The following is a 22,441-nucleotide window of genomic DNA, read 5'->3' as shown; positions in this document are numbered from 1 at the left end:
CACCAAAGGTGGTATCTGGGCCCTCCCTCTGACTACACCAAGGGAGGTATCTGGACCCTCCCTCTAACTGCACTAAGGGGGTATCTGGGCCCTCCCTCTAGCAGCACCAAGGGGATATCTGGGCACTCCCTCTAACAGCACCAAGGGGATATCTGGGCACTCCCTCTAACTACACCAAAGGGGTATCTGTACTCTCCCTCTAATAGCAGCAAGGGGGGGTATTTAGGCCCTCTTTCTAACAGTACCAAGGGGGTATCTGGGCCCTCCCTCAAACAGCTGAAAAATGTGATGCTGGAAAAGCGCAGCAGGGCAGGCAGCATCCAAGGGGGGTATCTGGGCCGTTGCTCTAACAGCACCAAGGGGGTATCTGGGCACTCCCTCCTGAACTGTGGACATACAGCATACAGACTGCAGTGATTAAAGGGACAGCTCACCATTGGTTCTTTGTGGGTGTGAGAATCCTCTGAATGAACAAAAGTTAATCCAACAATACAACACTAAAGGACAGAAGTGCTTCCCACAGTATTTTAGAATAACCATGAATATTAGATCAAAGAAGTCAAGCATCATTAACCAATGAGTCACTAATGGAGCCACAAAGTTATTTCTCACTAAAATCTAATCATCAGCGAGAAGTTCATTATAAAGATCACCAACCACTTAATCACCCTTCACTAACAGAACAGTTACAAGTTGCTTCATTAAGCCGAGAGCAGAGCCGCGCTATGCATGTCTTTTCTAGGATGTGTAAAGTTGAAAATGTGTTGCTGGTTAAAGCACAGCAGGTTAGGCAGCATCCAAGGAACAGGAAATTCGACGTTTCGGGCATAAGCCCTTCATCAGGAATCAGGATGTGATTTAGTCAGCTCTGGTCCGATTGTAAAGTACAAAACAAATCCAGTTCCATGGAGGACATCAGGACTTTGGTCATCTTAAAATTCCCATTGTTGTGTTTGAATTTCCTCTGTATCCTCACACCACACCGTCCCAGTCTCTGTAGCCCAACAACCTCCTGAAATCACAGTGTTGCTGCGATTCTGTCCTTCTCTGTATTCTCCCAGTGTCCGTTAGAGGCCTTGCCATTCAATTGTCCCAGGTCCTGGAATTCCCTCCCTAAAACCCAACTGCGTTTCTCTCTCCTTCTTCAGTCACTCTGTAAAATCTATCTCGGTGATAAAGCTGTTAGCCACCAGTCATAAAATGTCATTGTGTGTCTTGGGGTCAGTTTTGTTTGATAACACTCCCAGAAAACACTTTAGGATATTTAAGGGTGCCACATAAAAGCAGATTGTTGTTGGTGGAATCTTCCACGTGAACTCGAGTCTTCCTCCTGGGTGTGCCTGGCCAGTAATCCTTTGTATTATTGTTACCATAAAAAGAAATCAACACCTATGTCAGAAGAAAAAAACTATTTATTTTCAGCCCAACAACTGAGGCAAAAACATGGTTTCAAGTTCAAAGAGAAAGACTTACATTTATATGGCACCTTTCATGATCTGTGGACTTTGCAGGCAATGTTGTATTTCTTTGAAGTGTAGTCGCCGTTGTAAGGTAAGAAGTGCAGCAGCTAATTTGTACGCAGCATGCTCCCACAAGGAGCAGTGTGATAATAGCCAGATTATCCGTTCCTGTGATTTCATTGTGGGACGAAATATTGGCCAGGAGAGTGGAGAGAATTCCTCGGCTTCTCTTCAAACTAATGTCTTAGAACATAGAACATGTAACAATACAGCACAGAACAGGCCCTTCGGCCCACGATGTAGTGCCAAACATTTGTCCTAGCTTAAGCACCTATCCATGTACCTATCCAATTGCTGCTTAAAGGTCACCAATGATTCTGACTCTGCCACTCCCACAGGCAGGCATTTCATGCCCTCACCACTCTCTGGGTAAAGAACCTACCCCTGACATCCCCCCCATACCTTCTACCCTTCACCTTAAATTTATGTCCCCTTGTAACACTCTGTTGTAACCGGGGAAAAAGTCTCTGACTGTCTACTCTATCTATTCCCCTGATCATCTTATAAACCTCTATCAAGTCATCCCTCATCCTTCGCCGTTCCAATGAGAAAAGGCCTAGCACTCTCAACCTATCCTTGTATGATCTATTCTCCATTCCAGGCAACATCCTGGTAAATCTCCTCTGCACCCTCTCCAAAGCTTCCACATCTTTCCTAAAGTGAGGCGACCAGAACTGCACACAGTACTCCAAATGTGGCCTTACCAAGGTCCTGTACAGCTGCAACATCACCTCACGACTCTTGAATTCAATCCCTCTGCTAATGAACACTAATACACCATAGATCTTCTTACAAGCTCTATCCACCTGAGTGGCAACTTTCAAAGAGCTATGAACTAGACCCCAAGATCCCTCTGCTCCTCCACCTTACTAAGAACCCTACTGTTAACCCTGTATTCCGCATTCTTATTTGTCTTTCCAAAATGGACAACCTCACACTTGACAGGGTTGAACTCTATCTGCCACTCCTCAGCCCAGCTCTACATCATATCTAAGTCCCTTTGCAGCCCTCCTCACTATCCATAACTCCACCAATCTTCGTATCGTCTGCAAATTTACTGACCCACCCTTCGACTCCCTCTTCCAAGTCATTAATCAAAATTACAAACAGCAGAGGACCCAGAACTGATCCCTACGGAACTCCACTTGTAACTGGGCTCCAGGCTGAATATTTATCATCTACCACCACTCTCTGACTTCGACCAGTTGCCAGTTCTCTATCCAACTGGCCAAATTTCCCACTATCCCACGCCTCCTGACTTTCCGCATAAGCCTACCATAGGGAACCTTATCAAATGCCTTACTAAAATCCATGTAATCTACATCCACTGCTCTACCCTCATCCACATGCTTGGTCACCTCGTCAAAGAATTCAATAAGACTTGTAAGGCAATATCTACCCCTCACAAATCCGTGCTGGCTGTCCCTAATCAAGTAGTGTCTTTCCAGGTACTCATAAATCCTATCCCTCAGTACCCTTTCCATTACTTTGCCTACCACTGAAGTAAGACTAACTGGCCTGTATGTCTTCGGATCTCTTATGTTCACCTGAAAAGGCAGACAAGGTTTTGGTTTAATGTCACATCTGAAAGACAACTCCTCTGTCAGTGTAACACTCCCTCAGTACTCAAAACTCAGGAGTAAATTTTATTTCTCATTTCTACCATATACAACTGATCCAATAAAGACACGAGACAGCGTTCCTCCAGGACCGAGGGTGCTACACAGACAGCACAAACTGCACACTCGTACACAGCATAAAATGCATAAGAAGTGCAAGACAGCAAAGTAATTCCTGATACCTCAAAACAATAGGCACAGTGTCGTACAAATTACAGTGTAATAAAAGAATGATAATTCATAAGACATTGTTCTAGCAGCAATTCAAAGTTGTGGCTATTCTGGCTATTGAGGGAGTGCAGCGTAGGTTCACGAGGTCAATTCCAGAAATGGAGGGATTACCTTACACTGAAAGACTGAAGCGACTGGGCTTGTATACCCTTGAGTTTAGAAGACTGAGAGGGGATCTGATTGAGACATATAAGATTAGATTAGATTAGACTTAGATTAGACTTACAGTGTGGAAACAGGCCCTTCGGCCCAACAAGTCCACACCGACCCGCCGAAGCGCAACCCACCCATACCCCTACATTTACCCCTTACCTAACACTACGGGCAATTTAGCATGGCCAATTCACCTGACCTGCACATCTTTGTGACTGTGGGAGGAAACCGGAGCACCCGGAGGAAACCCACGCAGACACGGGGAGAACGTGCAAACTCCACACAGTCAGTCGCCTGAGTCGGGAATTGAACCCGGGTCTACAGGCGCTGTGAGGCAGCAGTGCTAACCACTGTGCCACCGTGCCGCCCACTAATTATTATTAAAGGATTATTAAAGGATTGGACACTCTGGCAGCCGGAAACATGTTTCTGCTGATGGGTGAGTGCCGGACCAGAGGACACAGCTTAAAAATACGGGGTAGACCATTTAGGATAGAGATGAGGAGAAACTTCTTCACCCAGAGAGTGGTGGCTGTGTGGAATGCTCTGCCCCAGAGGGCAATGGAGGCCCAGTCTTTGGATTCATTTAAGAAAGAGTTGGATAGAGCTCTCAAAGATAGTGGAATCAAGGGTTATGGAGATAAGGCAGGAAGCGGATACTGATTAGGAATGATCAGCCATGATCATATTGAATGGTGGTGCAGGCTCGAAGAGCTGAATGGCCTACTCCTGCACCTATTGTCTATTGTCTATTGTGCGAAGATGGAATAGAGTCTGATCAAACAATGTTAAGGAGCCTGATGGCCCGGGGGTTGAAACTGTTGTACAGTCTGGTCATGAGAGACTGAAGCTAGATTCAAGCCTGGAGTCGGACTTGAACCCAGAAATTGAGGGACAAGAGTGCTCCCAACTGGGCCACATTTTGGGTGTAACCCTTCTTCAGTCCTGTTGAAGAAGTGTTACACACGAAACATCGACTCCTCCACCTCCTGATGCTGCTGTGTTCTTCCAGCCTCCTGCCCGTCTCCCTTGGGTTCCAGCATCTGCGGTTTTTTTTGGGCTACAGCTGACAACTTTGGAGGAGCCACTCAGCAGCAGAAAAGAGTGTGCGGTTGAAAGCTTTTTTGTGCTCAGAGATTTATTGTACACACCCTGCATCCTGTGACCATGAGTTATAACTTAATAACAGCCTTGACACGCTGCAAACCATCATATCAAACTCTCTCTTCACCGAGTTTAACCAGGGTAAACTGCCTGGGGCCTCTTATTAAAATTAAAGTTAATGGTCAGTCAAGTGCGACTTTAGTCTGACCATTCCCACTGCCTTGACAACGTGGGCCTGTCTGTTAAAAGGGGTCAGTGTGTCTTCCTGAACTGATCTTGATTTTCAGAGTAGTTCAGGGTAATGATTACTGGCAGAACCTAAGATAGCGTCACTGAACAGAATCAGTTGCCATACTATCAAATATTGGATATCCTAACTTCGAACCCTACAGATTTAGTACAAGAGTTGCAGTATCAACAGAATCACTTTGTCTCAAAATATAATTCTGCGCCCATTTCTGATATGATTTCTGTGACTCACTGAAGATCAATAGTGTGTTTTAAGATAGACATCAGACCTAGAGGGATCCAGACAAGCTGCATATGGAGACCATGTTTCTCCTTGTAGTAGAATTGAGAGTTCAGGTTCACTGTTTAAGAATAAGGGACCATCTACCAAGGCAGACTTGAAGCTTTTTTTTTCTCAAGGAGAACCATAATTCTTTAGAACTTTCTTTTTGCCTTTCTCTTGGTAGAGGAAGCAGAGTGTTTGAATATTGCTAAGGCAAAGTTGGATAGATACTTGGGAAGTAAATGGGTGAGAGGTTATTTTGGGCAGGCTGGAAAGTAGAGTAGAGTTTACAATTGGGTCTTGTTGAATGGCAGAACAGCCTCGCGGGGCCTACATGGTGCTCACCTGCTCTTTGTTCATGTGTTTGGAAAATAAAGTCATAGAGATGTACAGCACAGAAACAAACCCTTCAGTCCAACTAGTCCATGCCAACCAGATATCCCAACCCAATCTAGTCCCATTTGCCAACACCCGGCCCATATCCCGCCAAACCCTTCTTATTCATTTACCCATCCAGATGCCTTTTAAATGTTGCAATTGGAGCAGCCTCCACCACTTCCTCTGGCAGCTCATTCCACACATGCACCACCCTTTGAGTGGAAAAGTTGTCCCTTAGGTCCCTTTTAAATTTTTCCCCTCTCACCCTAAACCTGTGCCCTCTAGTTCTGGACTCCCCCACCCAGTGAAAATTCCTTGTCTATTTACCCTACACATGCCCCTCGTGATTTTATAAATCTCTATAAGGTCACCCCTCAGCATCCAACTCTCCTGGAAAACAACACATTTCAGTAAACTAAAGAAGAATTAATTGAATGCCAATTTCAACAAAGTTAAAAATTACACAACACCAGGTTTTAGTCCAACAAGTTTATTTTAAGTTCTGGGATTTACATATTAATGAACCGAAACCTGCAACCCATTCTAAAAGATGAAAGACTTAATAGCAATCTAGCTTATTCAATATATCATTTCAGTTGCATGACACTGTAATCTTTTGCTATAAATTCTGTGTCTTATGGTCCTGTCCCACAACTACCTGATGAAGGAGCAGCGCTCCGAAAGCTAGTGCTTCCAAACTATAACCTGATGTGTGATTTTTAACTTTGTCCACCCCAGTCTAACACCGGCTCCTCCTTAGTAAAGCAGGGTTTTTTCCCCAAAAATATTGCTTTTTTAAAAGAATTGTTCAGCAATAACTTGGCGATATGAGCTTCAGGTTTACAGACACGATAATGTTCATTCTTTAAAATAAGTTAGATAATCAGGACTATGGTGTCTTCAGAGACAAGTGACCAGCTTCCATTGGTCATGTGACCTCGACATTTAATCAGAATCAAAATGATTCCTAGCCGGTCCTGAAAACTGGCTAAATAAAAACTGCGGGTGCTGTCAATCTGCGGAAGGGTCACCGGACCCAGAACGTTAAGATTAGATTACTTACAGTGTGGAAACAGGCCCTTCGGCCCAACAAGTCCATACCGACCCGCCGAAGCGCAACCCACCCATACCCTTACCTAACACTACAGGCAATTTAGCATGGCCAATTCACCTGACCCGCACATCTTTGGACTGCGGGAGGAAACCGGAGCACCCGGAGGAAACCCACGCAGACACGGGGAGAACGTGCAAACTCCACACAGTCAGTCGCCTGAGTCGGGAATTGAACCCGGCTCTCAGGCGCTGTGAGGCAACAGTACTAACCACTGTGCCACCGTGCCGCCCACAACTCCGATTTCTCTTCACTGATGCTGTCAGACCTGCTGAGCTTTTCCAGCAACTTCTGTTTTTGGTTCTGAAAACTGGCAGTTGGTCAAAGGTAGCAATTTAGAGCTGTACAGCACAGCACCTGTGATGTTTTTGTACAAATTCATTAATGTCCAGAGGGAGTACAGAGATAATAATTTGATCAAGAGCTGAGAATTTGTGTTGCGGACGTTTCGTCCCCTGTCTAGGTGACATCCTCAGTGCTTGGGAGCCTCCTGTGAAGCGCTTCTGTGATGTTTCCTCTGGCATTTATAGTGATTTGTCTCTGCCGCTTCTGCGTGTCAGTACCAGCTGTCCGCTGCAGTGGTCGGTATATTGGGTCCAGGGGATGAAACGTCTGCAACACAAATTCCCAGCTCGGCGAACAGAACCACAACAACGAGCACCCGAGCTACAAATCTTCTCACAAACTTTGAATTTGATCAAGAGTTACAAACGTTGCCATGAATAGAGAGGGCATTTTAAGCTGTACTTCTGGGCATCAGCCTTAAGTAACTGATGATCTGATTCCCTAACTAAGATGGTCTTTAATTCTTTATATTTTGTGGCAACCTGTTTAGAATCCTGAGATATGTGTTTTGAGTTCAGTATTGAATTCTGAAATGAGTAAGACTGGATATATTGAGGCAATTAGATTACTGTATTAGATTAGTTACAGTATGGAAACAGGCCCTTCGGCCCAACTAGTCCACACTGACCCACCAAAGCGCAACCCACCCAGACCCATTCCCCTACATTCACCCCTTCACCTAACACTACGGGCAATTTAGCATGGCCAATTCACCTAACCTGCACATTTTTGGACTGTGGGAGGAAACCGGAGCACCCGGAGGAAACCCACGCAGACACAGGGAGAATGTGCAAACTCCACCCGGGTCTCTGGCGCTGTCAGGCAGCAGTGCTAACCACTGTGCCACCATGCTGCCCACATTGATGCTGATGACTGTCAATTAAGCCCAGATATCCGAATTCAGTCTTCATCCGCACAAAGCAAAATTGATTGAAGCCATATTGCACTGTTTCATTTTATTCCACATATCCAACAGCGATGTTTCCAATAATCCCATGCTAGTATCGCCACAAAGGAGCAGGCAGATGCAGCCTTCATTAGGGATATTGTTGGACAGAGGTTAGGACCTCGGAAATGCTCTGAAAAAGCATAAGGAAAGACTTGCACACTCACAAAAGTTTGGTTTTTTTGGGGAAATGTTCCATTTGAGCCCTTTCATTCAGCCTCCATTCACATCCTGCAATAGTCACATACATCCTCAGCTCTCCATCTAACCAGCTGGATCTAGATATAGATTGTTTGATGTTGTTAGATTGTTGGATAGGTATTATTATACTCAGTTTTGCTGAGATTATCCTTCTCGTCAATCCACTATCTTTTCCAAACTACCTTCTAACCTCGGTATAAAATCAAATGACATGATTCCATTTTTCAAAAGTCCAAACTTCTTGGCAGGCAAAAGAGTTGCTTGAAACAAAGTGTTGCCACGTTTAAAGTAATTATTTTGATTTTGTGTACGTTTTACTTGCACTCTCCGAACAGCCTGATCTATCAGTGCAAGGTGCCACATCTGGAGGTTGTTAACATGATGCAGTTCCGTCTCATAGCCTTATAATGAGTCTTGTGGCAACCCATGTTCAACATGAAAGGAAATCAAATGGAAATTGGTTCCTGCTGACTTTACATTGCAACTACCTGCTGGGACAGTAGCAACAATATTCTCAGCAAGTAGGGAATTGCGACTGGATTCGCCATTTGACACCAGAGCAGGAACCCAGAGAGCGCCACATGTGTACACTGGAAACAGAAACACAAGGCACTGCCTGCTGCGTTTGCTGTGCTTTCCTCTGCACTAATTAATGAATGGTTTGCTGGATATTCATCCATTTTCAATTAGTAAAGGGCCTTTGTAAGATAAGGGTCAACTGTGGTTCATCCGAGTCAGAAGGTCTGCGTTCAAAGGTAACTGCCACAGCTTGAGGGCGTAATCCAGGCAAACACCTCCCTGAAGGAGTGCTGTCGTGTCAGAGCTGCTGTTTTCCAGATGAGAAGCATTCCTGCCCTAATATGGAAATCAAGCCAGAATGTGGTGGACAAACGCAGCAGGTCTGTCAGCAACAGAGACCGAGAGAACCAGAAAACCACGAGACATAGGAGAAGAAATAGGCCATTCAGCCCATCGAGTCTCTTCTGCCATTCAGTGAGATCATGGCTGATCAGAAAACCTTTGACCATACCTCCCTGCCTTCTCCCCCATAATCCTTGATTCCCTGTTTGATCAAAAACCTGTCCATCTCAGCCTTGAACATAATGAAACAGCCTCAACAGCTTCAAATGGTAAAGAAGTAATACTTTCCAGTCCAAGATCTCTCGTATTCAGAGCTGTTTTCTTTCTGCCCTGTTATGTTGATGTTGACTCGATTGGACAGATGTGTGGTCTAGATTAGACGGACGCCCAACAAGGTGGGATCGAACCCTGGTTCAGGTTCGGGCAGACCGGGGACTTGCCCCTATAAATGGTGCTGAGTCAGACACACCTTTGAGCAAAGAGTGGAAAAGGGTTTTCCTCAACCTTATTCATCCCTTGGTTGCTCCCCTTCTTATTTCTTGCTCATAATCCTATCTTCTATAAAAGCTTCCAGTGAGAATTCCATTCGCACCCTGAACTGAAATCAAATCACCGAACGTGTTTTCCTTGACATTGCTATACCTGTCACTCACACTATCCATCTCTCTTTCACTGTCCAGCACAATGGCCCTGAGCTCAGTTGATCCCACCGAACTTTACCAGCAATGCCTTCCATTCCCTCCCCACACTGCTCCTCTCTCTGTCTCACCGTTAACATGGGCAGCTGTGTCCTCAGCTGCTGCCTCCTCTGAGATCCTTTGCCTTACCTCCAGCACCTCACCTCCACACTGCATTAGTGAACGTGTGTGTGCCTATGTTTGTGTCTGTGTGAGTGTATGTGTGTATGTGTGTGTGTGTGTGTGTATGTGTCTTAATATGAGAGTTTGTATGTGTGTGTGTATGAGTATGTTTATGTGGATGAAAGTGTCAGTGTGTGTATGAGTGCATTGTGTATACATAAAAATGCATGTGACAGTTTGCTTCTGTATGAGTGTGAGTGTGTTGTATGAACGTCTATGTGTATGAAAGTGTGATTGTGTGTTGTATAAGTGTGTCCCTGTGTGTGTATGAGAGCATGAGTGAGTGTGTGTGTTGTATGAATGTGCCGATGTGTATGATCATATCTGTGTGTGTGTGTATGTATGAGAGTGTGATTGGGTGTGTTGTATAAGTGTGTCTCTGTGTGTGTATATAAGAGTGTGTGTGCGTTGTATGAATGTGTCTGTGTGTATGAGTATTAGTGCGTGAGTGGGTGTGTGAGTGTGAGTATTAGTGCATGAGTGTGAGTATTAGTGCATGAGTGTGAGTATTTGTGTGAGTGTGTGTGTGTGTGTTGTATGAATGTGTCTGTGTGTGCGTGAGTATGTGCGTGAGAGTGTATGTGAGTGTGAGTATTACTGCGTGAGTACATTAGATTACTTATAGTGTGGAAATAGGCCCTTCGGCCCAACAAGTCCACACCGACCCTCCGAAGAGTAACCCACCCAGACCCTACATTTACCCCTTCACCTAACACTACGGGGAATTTAGCATAGTCAATTCACCTAACCTGCACGTTTTTGGACTATGGGAGGAAACCGGAGCACCCGGAGGAAACTCACGCAGACACGGGGAGAATGTGCAAACTCCACACAGACAATTGCCTGAAGTGGGAATTGAACCTGGGTCTCTGGCTCTGTGAGGCAACAGTGCTAACCATCGTGCCGCCCATGTGTGTATGTGTGAATGTGTGTGAGTGAATGAGTGAATGTGTGTGTCTGTGTGAGTGAGTGTGTGTGTGAAAGTGTACGAGTGTGTGTGTATGTGTGAGTGTGAGTGTGTGTGTGTGCGTGTATTAGTGTGTGAGTGTATGTAGTTAACTCATCCCAGGCACAAGCCACAATCCAACAAAACCTAGGGCCAGCCAAGGGGAATGAAAACGCAGCAACAGGTCAGTGAGGAAATTCAGAGGTCGCACCTTGCTGGATGTTTTAGAAAGAAGAACGTGGTCCCATTCTGTTCTGCCCTGAAACCTCCACATACCAGGGGCAGAGCACAGTGTGATGTTCTTCAGAGGAATCTGCCCAAGTAGCAAAGCAGGAGGCAAGACGACAGAAGCAAGAGTTAGCTCTGGGGACTGACAAAGGCTCTTACTAGACTTGAAATGCTGATGCAGTTTCTCTCTCCTCAGATGCTAATGTTGAGCTTCTCTGACATTCTCTGGATTGGTTTCAGATTTCCAGCATCTGCAGTATTCTGCTTTGAATCGAAGAGCCAAAAAGCTTTCACATGTTGGAGAAACTCAGGAAATCCAGCAGCATCTGTCCTGGGCAAGGCTCTCTGGATGCGACAGATTAATTCAGTTTCTCCCTCTGCAGATGCTGCTCAATTTCTCCATCGCTCTCTGTTTTTGATCTGGTCTCCTGCTCCCACTCCCTCAGTGTTGGATTCCCATTCTCAGCCCTAACTTCTGTATGGAATATTCATTTGAGTTGTTCACTAGGTCAAAGAGAAGGGTCTGAATAACAAAATGAGCTACCTGGTGCCATCTCAATTCGGTGAAGTAACGTTTTCCTGTGCGTTGCGTTTGTAAACTCATGAAAGGACTGACCGCGAAATGGCTTAATGATGTTGTGTTGCCCATGAGCTTACGTGGTGCTAATTGTTTAATCTCCTTTATTTCAGTATCAATTCTCAGACACGGAGCTCACGCACCAGATCAGGAGAAACCAGATTGCTCAGACATGTCAAGCAAACAGCGCCAGAAGTCGGAAACGGCGAGTGTTGACCTCTGATGACCTGAAACACTTGGTCGTAGATGAGGACCATGAGATGATCTACTGCTACGTGCCTAAGGTGGCCTGTACAAACTGGAAGAGGGTCATGATGGTGCTCACGGGAAGGGGCAAATACACTGACCCCATGGAAATCCCTGCCAACGAAGCCCACGTCTCGTCTAACCTGAAGACGCTCAACCAGTACAGCATCCCAGAGATTAACCACCGCTTGAAAAACTACCTGAAGTTCATGTTTGTCCGCGAGCCCTTCGAGCGCCTGGTGTCAGCGTACAGGAACAAGTTCACCAGAAGGTACAACACCTCCTTCCACAAACGGTACGGAACCAAAATCGTCCGGAGGCAGAGGAAGAACGCAACCCAGGAGGCCCTGCTCAAGGGCGACGACGTGAAGTTTGAGGAGTTTGTGGCCTATCTTGTTGACCCGTACACGCAGAGAGAGGAGCCCTTCAACGAGCACTGGGAGACCGTCTCCTCACTGTGCCATCCTTGCCACATCCACTACAACCTTATCGGGAAATACGAAACTCTGCAGGAGGATGCAAGCTATATCCTGCACCTGGCAGGGGTGGCAGACTATATCAAATTCCCCACCTATGCCAAATCCACCAGAACTACAGACGAAATGACAGCTCAGTTTTTCCAAAACATCAGCGCTGCCTTCCAGACTAAACTGTTCAATCTCTACAAATTAGATTTTGTAATGTTTAACTATTCCATGCCAAGCTACCTGAAGCTGGTGTGAGAATGCCTGTTGATTTATTTAAGTCCTTATTGGTTGTAATTGCATTCTTTTTTGTTTTATTTTGTAATTTTAGTGAAGATGTTCACCATTGCTGCGAGCAGCAAGAATTGGAATTTATTTAAATAACTTTGTAAGAAAGGACGGCTCTCTTGGCCGGGAAATGGAACCATGGCTGGTTTAAAGATTCCCTTCCTGAGACACTGAATAGGTGTGTAAATCATATGTGTCAGAGGCTTCGCCATCTCCTATCAGGATGTTGTTTGTAACCTGGAAACTCCTAACTGTCCAGGATTCAGTCTGGGAACCCGTAATATCTCACTCCCAAAAACACAAGCACCCTCTGATGTGACTGAGTAGTTAATGAGTCAAATGTGAATCAGAAATGGGTAGTTACCATCACTGTCCGACCAATGTTTTCAAACTTGCTTCAGGGACTTCAGCGATTTAAACTGCTATTGTAGCTTAGTTTTCTTTTAAGAAAGCTTACACCAGATTTCTGATGCCAAGCCCCGGGGCTGATCTCGCTACAGTCATTGGGTCACTTCTGTGTTACCCCTTTCCACAAGAAAATCTCCACCAGCTGCCCAGGGCCAATAGTTGCTTCCAGTTTGAGAGTTAAACAGTGGGCAAGGTGATTTATCACTATGGCCATGGGCAGCCAAGCCGCCCCTTCCACCAGCCAACACTCCTCAGTCCCCTTGCGTGGCGACACTGGGGGGGGGCGGTACAAGAGGGCATTGTGGGAAAACAAAAGGGGTCAAGCATCACGCTGTGCTGTTGTCAACGCCGGTTCTCAAGTGGGTGTGTTATGTTGTTACATTCGAATGCTAGTTGAGGATCCGTGAGTGTTAAAATTAAAACAATCTTTCCTTCAAACTGTGAAGCATGATTTACGAACGTACGAAAGAATCCTGGGGAAGAAGCACGAAAGATTCAGGTGAGTTGTTGCCTTTTATTCACAAACTGTCTCCATCGTCCCACAACTCAGCACTGCTACCCCAGTGAACAGTCAAAATGGTGTCCCATCAAGGGTTCCACCATCAATTAAAACTCTCTCAGCCACTGGATCTTTTAAAAGAAACCAAACATACAGGTGTTAAGGATGGTATTAATGTCTCTTTTAATTTGGGGGATGTGGGCAAGGCCTGTCTTTGTTGACCATTTCGATCTGACTTGGCAGTGGACAGTGCTGCTGAGCTATTGCAGTCCATGTGGGGTATGGTGCTCCCTCAGAGCAGCTTTCCCGAACTTTGACCCCACGCCAACGGAGGAATGGCAGTTATGTATCCAATGAGGATGGTATATAACTTGGAGGTGCTGGTGTTTCCGTGAACTTGGTGTGCACTCTCCTTCGATGGTGGAGGTCGCAACATGGGGAAGTTATCCCAGTTCTCAAACCGCAAACTGCACAGAGAAACAGAGCTCAAAATTCAAGCTCCAGGGTTTCTGTGAAAATCTCCCTTTGTTCTGCCAACAGAGGAAATCAGTTGCACCTTGCCATTCCATCCATCTCCTACTGAAGGGACAATAACTCGCATAGTAATTGCAAACACCGATGTATACGTTGCGCCTTAATGCAGCTTTTCTAAGTTTTCTTACTCTTTCCCATGATGAGGGCATTGCTGGCTAGACCAGCATTCATTGCCCATTCAATAAATTATCGGAACTTCCAAATTCCCACCGTGATTTCATCCTTGCAGTAAGACATCTCTAAACTGCTCTTCTGGAATCCTACCAATCTTCTGACCTGAAGCTATCACTGGAAATAGGGAGAAGCCCCAAGGAGTTACATTTGCACATTTGCAGCCCCCAGCCCCCCTTTTAACTATATTAAATTTAGACCAATAGGGTTATACAACGTACTAGCAGTAGCAGAGTTGCAATGAAAGTGATGTGAACTTATTTTATTTTCTTCTCCGTCTGTAGTTCTGTCGTTCCAAACTGTACAGTTCAGTATGAGTATGCTGAGTAGTTTTTCATTAACGTCAACATTTTTAGGTGCTCAGTTGAGTATTTGTTCAAAGATTGCAGTTTTGTCAGCAGGTAATTAAGTTAAGAATGGCACTAATAACTGGTTGGTTATTTATGTTAGGAAAAGATTTTGTGGTGTGTCTATTTCAATGAGAATGTTGAGTGATGATGAGCTTTGGGTTCCAGTCACTGGTCCATACAGGAGCCTATTTTGTTGCAGGTGATTTTCTGGCTGGTCTTATTTGCACTCTTTCTCTCCACTTCCTTTCATTTCTCTTCACTCTTTTTCTTTTCTTCAATCTTGTCTTCCTGGTTGCCAAGTGTTGGATACTCCTACATGTGCCGTAATGTATTTATACACTGAGACTTTTATTGGATTTATGCAGACATAATAAGTAAGGAACTTCAGTGGGAACTAGAACAGTCATTGGATATTCCTGCTTAACAAAGAGAGTCTTCAGTGCTTTTAGGTAACTTAAAGAGTATTTGTGATATTACTCTTATAATAGAGTGCTATTTTCTTACCTGCATGCACAAAACATTATGCAGACAAGTAACTTGACATCTTTCTTTAGCATTTCAGTGTTTTTATGCTTTGGACATAGTCGAAGGCTTGACTAAAATTTGTTCATTCTATCTAATCTAATCTAATTTAATCTATCTATCCATCTAATTAATCAATCTATCTATCTATCTATCTATCTATCTATCTATCTATCTATCTATCTATCTATCTATCTATCTATCTATCTATCTATCTATCTATCCATCTAACTAATCCATGTATCTCTTTCTCTCTCTGTTAGTTCACTTATGTCTGTCTCTTTATCTGCTTGTCTATCTAATTTTCTACCTATCTTTTTACCATTTTATGTATATTTATCTTTCTATCTGGCCAGTCTGCCTATCCATCTTTTTGTTTATATGTCTATCTCTCCCTGCCTATTTTGTCTGGATTTTGTCCACTGGGTTCCAACAGTGTGTTATTAACTGTTGTGCCATGTTGGTTTAGTCACTCATGAAAGTTCCATCAAGATTGATTAATTATTTTTTCTAAATAACTTTCATTAAAATGTGGGATGAAAATAATTGCTTTGTGTGTTTATTCTGAAGATTAACCTGCTCAAAGAAATGGGGGGAGAAGGGGAAGGGGAAGGGGAAGGGGGAGGGGGAGTGGGAGTCAATCATGGCTCAGTGGTAATCCTCTCAACTGCATCGTAGAAGCTTGTGGGTTCAAGACCCTCTCCCAAGACCCAAGCAGATTATTCCAACTGGTGTGGTCCTATGGACACCCTAGCATAAGACTCAGGGAGTGCTATGTGGTCAGAGATGTTAGACCAAGAGAATCTCAGATGGATGTAAAAGTTTCCACAGCATTATTTAAAAGAAGATCAGGGAATTTCTCACTGGTATCCTGGTCAATATTTATCTCTCAATTAACAACACATAAAACTATTATCTGATTATTACTTCACTGTAGTTTGAAGGAGTTTGCTGTGTGCAAATTGGCTACCGCATTTCCTAGTAAGGCAACACCTCAGTCACTACCTTTGAGATGTCCTAAACTGTTGAAAGGTGCTGTACAAACGTAAGCTCTTTTCTTTCTTAGAAACAGTTTCATTGAAGTTCGATCTGAGAGATTATAACATGTTAAGATTACAGTGTGTTACTGCACAGGCAGTGAAAAGGTCAAAAACACAAACGTTTAAACAAACGCTCATAAATACCAAATCAAATACAGAAAACGCTGGAAATACTCAGCAGGTTAGTCAGCTCCAGTGGAGAGAAGAATCAAGGTAAAGCTTTAACTGAAGATACACAGTTATTGTGGAACCAAACAAACACAGAATAGTTAAGTAACATTTTCAAGACTGTAGGGGCTATGTTAATCTTTGATTGATGAGGGTTCAGTACAACAACATGGTTTTATTCTGGAAATAAATTTCAGGACAAGTCTTGATTCAGAGGCTGGATAGAGCTAACTAATTGTTATCCTAACGGTGTCCCTTTAAATCTTTCACAGTATTAGAGTCAGTCTTTATTGCCCATCACTAGTTGCCCTGGAGAAGGTAGTGGTGAGCTGCCTTCATGAACTGCAGCAGTCCATGGTACACTCACAAGGTTGTTAGGGAGGGAATTCCAGGATTTTGACCAAGTGACAGTGAAGGAATGGTGATATCACTCCAAGTCAGGATGGTGTGTATCCTGGAGAATAAATGGCAGGTGGTGGTTGTTGTATAAGGTAACGGTTCTGAAGGAGTTAATGTCAATGTTGCATTGGCTCCACCCATTCTGCTGATGTCTGACACTGCCTGTGGGAGGTGATGAGGAATTTTATTCTAGCTTTGAGTGAGAGCTGTTTTTTCTGTATCAGTTCCAAAGATTCTAGTAATTATGCCTGACTAATATTTATCAATATCATGCAATAACTTTTCATGTTAGTTAATATGCCTGTTTTGTACATTTTCCATAGTGTGTTATCTTCTACCACTAATCCCTAGGAAACAACCCCCAGCCATTACTCTAAACTTTACTCACTGCTCAGACCCTCCAGCCCAGGCAACATGCTGATAAATCTCTTCTGCACCCTCTCCAGTGCAGTCACATGCCTTCTGTAATGTGGTGACCAGAACCGCATACAGCACTCTAGTTGTGACCTGACCAGCATTTTATAAAGTTTCAGCATAACTTCTTTGCACTTGGATTCTATTGTCAAAACGTTTGGCTCTTAACGTTCCTGATTAAGAACTCATGCCTGAAACGTCGATGCTCTGGTTTCTCGGATGCTGCCTGACCTGCTGAGCTTTTCCAGCACCACACCCTTTGACTCTGATCTCCAGCATCTGCAGTCCTCACTTTCTCCCACTAGATTGTATCCCTCAGCGAACAAAGACAAGTGCCCAGTTGGCTTCTCATCTACCTGCTCTGCTACCTCCTATCTTCTCTATCTGTGGATATGTTCATGAGTGTCCCTGTGGTCTTCAGTACTTTCCAGGTCCTAACATTCATTGTGTAATCCTTTGCCTCGTTAATCCTCACCAAGTGTGTCACCTCACACTTTTCTGAGTTAAATTCCATTTGCCATTGCAGGAAGCTATCTGCTCCCTGCAGTCTATTATTACCCTTCTCATCCCTTTTTCATACCAGCTGCAAAAATTCATGATCATACCCTCTACGTTTAAGTGAAAATCATGAATGTACAACACAGATTGCAAGGGCCAAATCATTGAGCATTGGAAACAGACTTCCGGTCACAAAGACAAGCTCCTCCCATTCCTCTCTGCTTCCCGCCTCTCAGCCAATGTTGGATACACTGTGCCACCTTACTTTGGATTCCATGATTCTACTAAATGGACGATTGTGACAAACTACCCTGAACAACTCTCAACCATCAGCTGGCAGAGGTGGACAAACACCACGAGATGCTAGTAGTGGTCACCCATGAAAATGCCACCCTGCAATTTCTGTCCATTTGCTGCCCTCGTCCTTTGAGGGGGGGGGGGGGCGGGTCTCAATTTTGGAAGATGCTATTGCAGGATCTGTGTCAGGAAAACCCAAAAACACAAGCACTCTTGGATTAAAAATACCATTTCAGGGTTGTGCCAAAAGAGTAGGTCAATGGGGAGAAGTGGATAACTCCTTCAAAGAACAGCACAAACCCAATGGAACAAATGGCCTCTTCCTGTGTTGAGTAATTCCATGATTTACATAGTTCTCTTCACATCCTTGGGATTTTCTGATGTGCTTCATCATCAAATATTTTGTTTCGAAGTGTGGTTACTGTTCTGTTCTAGAGATGTGCAGCAGCCGGTGTGTGTACAGCAAGACGCTGACAAAATGGGAAGAATGAATGATCTGTCCTTGGTTGAAAAATAAGTCTTGACCAGAGCTCAATGTGGAGTTTGTTTGAGCACTGCTTGGAATCATTAACATCCACCAGAATAAATAAGTGTAGCTGCGACTAAATATCTCGTACGATTGACCACAGTTGGATTTTCATTGGCCCCTGCTGAGGTGGCTTCTGAGATGTGATGAGGGATCGTTCTGGAGTTAGGAACACAGAGGAGGATTCCTTGACCTACGGGTAGCTGGTTAGGCCAATTAGAAAAATACTGGGCCCTCCCAGCAACAGGCTGAAGTGGCCATTCCATTGGAAGACAGGATATGACAGCCACAGCCATCGTAGCGTGGGGTTCCCTCTCCACAGAGTGGCCTAGGAACCTGGGCCACAAGTGTTTTTGGTTTTTTTCCTAAATGAAACAGAGGAAGACTCCATTATGAAGTGCCCTTCTGGTCACCTTGTTGCTTTGGTAGTGTCCAACTGTCCCATTGCATGCCTTCCTCTTGGGTGTCCTACTTCACTGATATACCTCGCCCCCACCCCACGCCTCCACTCCACCCTTCCATCGCATCCTTAACTGAATGGGGTGCCCAGAAGCAGCTTCTTAATTGGCCAATTCTGGGAAGATCACAACTGGCACTCCACCATAGCCACTTCCGGGGTTCCTGACCTTGAATTAAGATCTGTGTTGGAATCCAACGCAGCCCACAGAATTCAACCTAACATCCACAATACTCTGTCTGTGTGACACTGAGCTTTCATTTCGGATAACTACTCAATCTTGCAATGGCCCACCCTACTTTTCCACTTCAGCTTCAGTCAATAGGAGTCAACAGAGCCTGGCATCCACTATTCACTTCTGAGCCTGCAGAGTGGGTGTCAAAAGGCTGTTCAGCTGTGAAAGTATCACAGTTGAACATGATCCTGTCCTAATGGAGCTTCACTGCTTCAATTTGCAACATGGACTACTGGCAAAGGAATCACTTCTGGCAGATCCACACTCTGAGTCAGAGGATTGTGAGTTCAAGTCCCATTTCAAAAACATTTGGAAAATGTTATTACGTCAGTGACTACACTTCAAAAGCACTTTGTTGGCTTCATGTCCGTTGGAATGCATTGAGCGTGTGAAAGATAATCGTTGAAAACACAATCGCAGAGGTGGGAATCTGTTACTCACTGCCTGTAGGAGTGGGCTAGACAGAAACCCTCATAAAGGTTAAGAAGTATTAGATGTGCACTTGCAATGCCAAAGCACACAGGGCTTTGGGCCAAGAGCTGGAAGATGGAACAAGAATAGTCTAGTGGTGGTTTTGACTGGCACAAATGCGATGGTCCGAAGTGCCTTTTTCTGTCTTCTAGATCTCTATGTCTCTAATATTGTTTTACCTTCTAAAGAATGAGTATTGACATCAATCACCAAGTCTTGAATTAAACTGGGCGGCACGGTGGCTCAGTGGTGAGCACTGCTGCCTCACAGCACCAGGTTAGGGTGAATTGGTCAGACTAAATTGCCCATAGTGTTCAGGGATATGTAGGTTAGGTGCATTAGTCAGGAGGAAATGTAGAGTATTAGGGTAGGGGAATGGGTCTGGGTGGATTACTCTTCAGAGGTTCAGTGTGGTGTTGTTGGGCCAAATGGCCTGTTTCCAAATGGGATTCTAAAAGAATTTATTTAAACATTGTTTGCAAGTGACAATTATCCAATTGTTTTCCCTTGAATTTGTTTGATTGGTATTAAAGAGAAGTGTTTCTAATGTGAAACAGTGCAGCTTTTATTGCACTTACTAGCAAATTCATCTTGGAAATATCAATCACTGAAGATTGAGAATGGGTACAAAATAATGACAGAGCAGAAAGAAAGATGGATTTGTTTTGTTTTGGACCTTTCATAAACTCAAGACCTTCCAAAATGCTTCATGGTCATTGATTGGTCATTGTTATAGTGTTAGAAACATGACACATAGTTAACAAACAGCAAGAACCCTCAAACATAACTAAACCAGCCGTTTTTGTGATACCTATTGAGAGAAACTATATCATTTATAAATAAACGGAGATATCATTGCATTGAAAACTGAGAATTCGACGGGTATCGGGACAAAGTCCATTTAGTTAGAGTTGAGAAACAAGAGGAGTCATTACTGTGGTGATTTAAATCATGAATGAGAGAGGGGTGTGAGGAATGTGTAAGATATATGGTTTGGTGATAGCGAGAGTCTTTAATTGCCCAAATACCAATTGGAATACTGTTAAGATTTTTTTTCCAGATGGAGGACTTGCTGGTAAGACTAACATTTGCTGCCTATCCCTCCCTAATTGCCCTTGAATTGAGTAGCTTACTAAACCATCTCAGAGGGCAGTTAGAAGTCAGTCACATTGCTGTGGATCTGAGGTTACATGTACGTCAGACCAGGTAAAGGCAGCCGATTTCCTTCCCTTAATGGACATTGATGAATTAGTTGGATATTTTTATGACAATCAGTGAAAGTTACATGGTCATCTTTAATTATTAATTAAGTTTTAGCTGCTGTGATGGGATTTCAACCCATGAATTCAGACTGGGTGTCTGAATTACTAACCTAGTGACGTACCCACTACATCATCATTGCCCACAGATGATGGAACTTTTGAAATGTGCACAGAAGAATTTCCTTAATCAATATGTTGTCTTATAATAGGGAAGAGCAAGGAACAATCTAAAATCGAACGTCTAGATTGGAGGAAAGCTAACTTCAGTCAGAGGACGTGGAGATGCCGGTATTGGACTGGAGTGGACAAAGTTAAAAATCACCCAACACCTGATGAAGGAGCAGCGCTCCGAAAACTAGTGCTTCCAAATAAACCTATTGGACTATAACCTGGTGTTGGGTGATTTTTAACTCCAGTAGATGAGAGGACATCTGGCCAGGATAAGTTAAAGCAAAGACTGACAGGAAAAACTGTCAGTTTTAGTGAGAGAGTTCAGGCCCAGGCTAGATACATTCTAACAAAAGTGGAAGGTCAACAAACCAAAGCCAAGAATCCTTGAATGGTGAGGGAGATGGAGAATATTGTGGAAATTTGTCTTTTGTAATACATTAGCTGTTTGAGGAGATTTAATAGTTTTAAATGGGTCCTCTGGGACTTGTCATTTGCTTCAGGAATGAGAGCTGCATTAAGTTGTTAAAAGTTATTTTTCAAACTCCAAATGGTAATTAAGGTATACTCATAGCATGGTAAATGGTATTTTAGATTAGATTATTTACAGTGTGGAAACAAGCCCTTCGGCCCAACAAGTCCACACCAACCCACCGAAGTACAACCCACCCAGACCCATTCCCCTATATTTATCCCTTTACCTAACACTATGGGCAATTTAGCATGGCCAATTCACCTAACCTGCACATTTTTGGACTGTGGGAAGAAACTAGAGCACGTGGAGGAAACCCACGCAGACAATGTGCAAACTCCACACAGACAGTCGTCTGAGGCAGGAATTGAACCTGGGTCCCTGGCGCTGTGAGGTAGCAGTGCTAACCACTGTGCCACCGTGCCGATACGGAGGTATCTTTGAATCTGTGAGGTGCCATGCAGGATAGTGGGAAACATGATTTGGCATTGAGTTGGCATCGAGGGAATAAGGATCCCTGGGGGTCATTGGGTGACATGGAGGGTATGTGGGGCCACGGAGATGTGGGTGAGAGGTTATGAGTGTCTGAGCTACTTTAGAACAATTTCCAAAACAACTAAGACAAAAACCCAGAGAACTTAGGCAAGCCTTCGAACCAGAGCCTGCTCCCTGCTTCTGGGGCTGGCAGGGCTGACTCTAATTGAAATCATCTTGACTGAGGCACGTCTGGTGCCTGGGGAAATTTTTCAACCCGTGCTACCTGCCTGAGTTGTCAAACTCCAGCCCTATGATTCCATACGTGCCACAACTAAACAGCGTTCTATCAAATTCCGAAATGCAGCATAGCCTTGCTAATAATACAAATGTTTTAAAGCTTAAGTTTTAGACCGTGGAACAAAGTCACCACTAGAGGAATGTTTCACAATCCCAGCGTGCCCCCAAGTGCTTTGCTGCTCGTGGG

At 44.1% G+C, this 22,441-nt stretch overlaps 1 protein-coding gene across 2 annotated transcripts in view; it reads left to right on the top strand.

The window, feature by feature from the left end:
• The window catches only part of chst11 (carbohydrate (chondroitin 4) sulfotransferase 11), a 208,478-nt gene extending 193,378 nt beyond the window's left edge, over window positions 1–15,100 (top strand). For both annotated transcript variants that reach the window (XM_060839244.1, XM_060839243.1), the window contains exon 3: window positions 11,705–15,100. In XM_060839244.1, coding sequence (XP_060695227.1) covers window positions 11,705–12,559 — 855 coding nt within the window. In that variant the 3' untranslated portion in view covers window positions 12,560–15,100. The remainder of the gene's footprint in view (window positions 1–11,704) is intronic.
• The last annotated feature ends 7,341 nt before the right edge of the window (window positions 15,101–22,441 follow it).

Source organism: Hemiscyllium ocellatum, chromosome 19 (assembly GCF_020745735.1).
Source record: "Hemiscyllium ocellatum isolate sHemOce1 chromosome 19, sHemOce1.pat.X.cur, whole genome shotgun sequence".
In the NCBI taxonomy this organism is placed as follows: Eukaryota; Metazoa; Chordata; class Chondrichthyes; order Orectolobiformes; family Hemiscylliidae; genus Hemiscyllium; species Hemiscyllium ocellatum.
The sequence above is the reverse complement of the archived record's forward strand: the minus strand, read 5'-3'. Positions and strand labels throughout refer to the sequence as shown.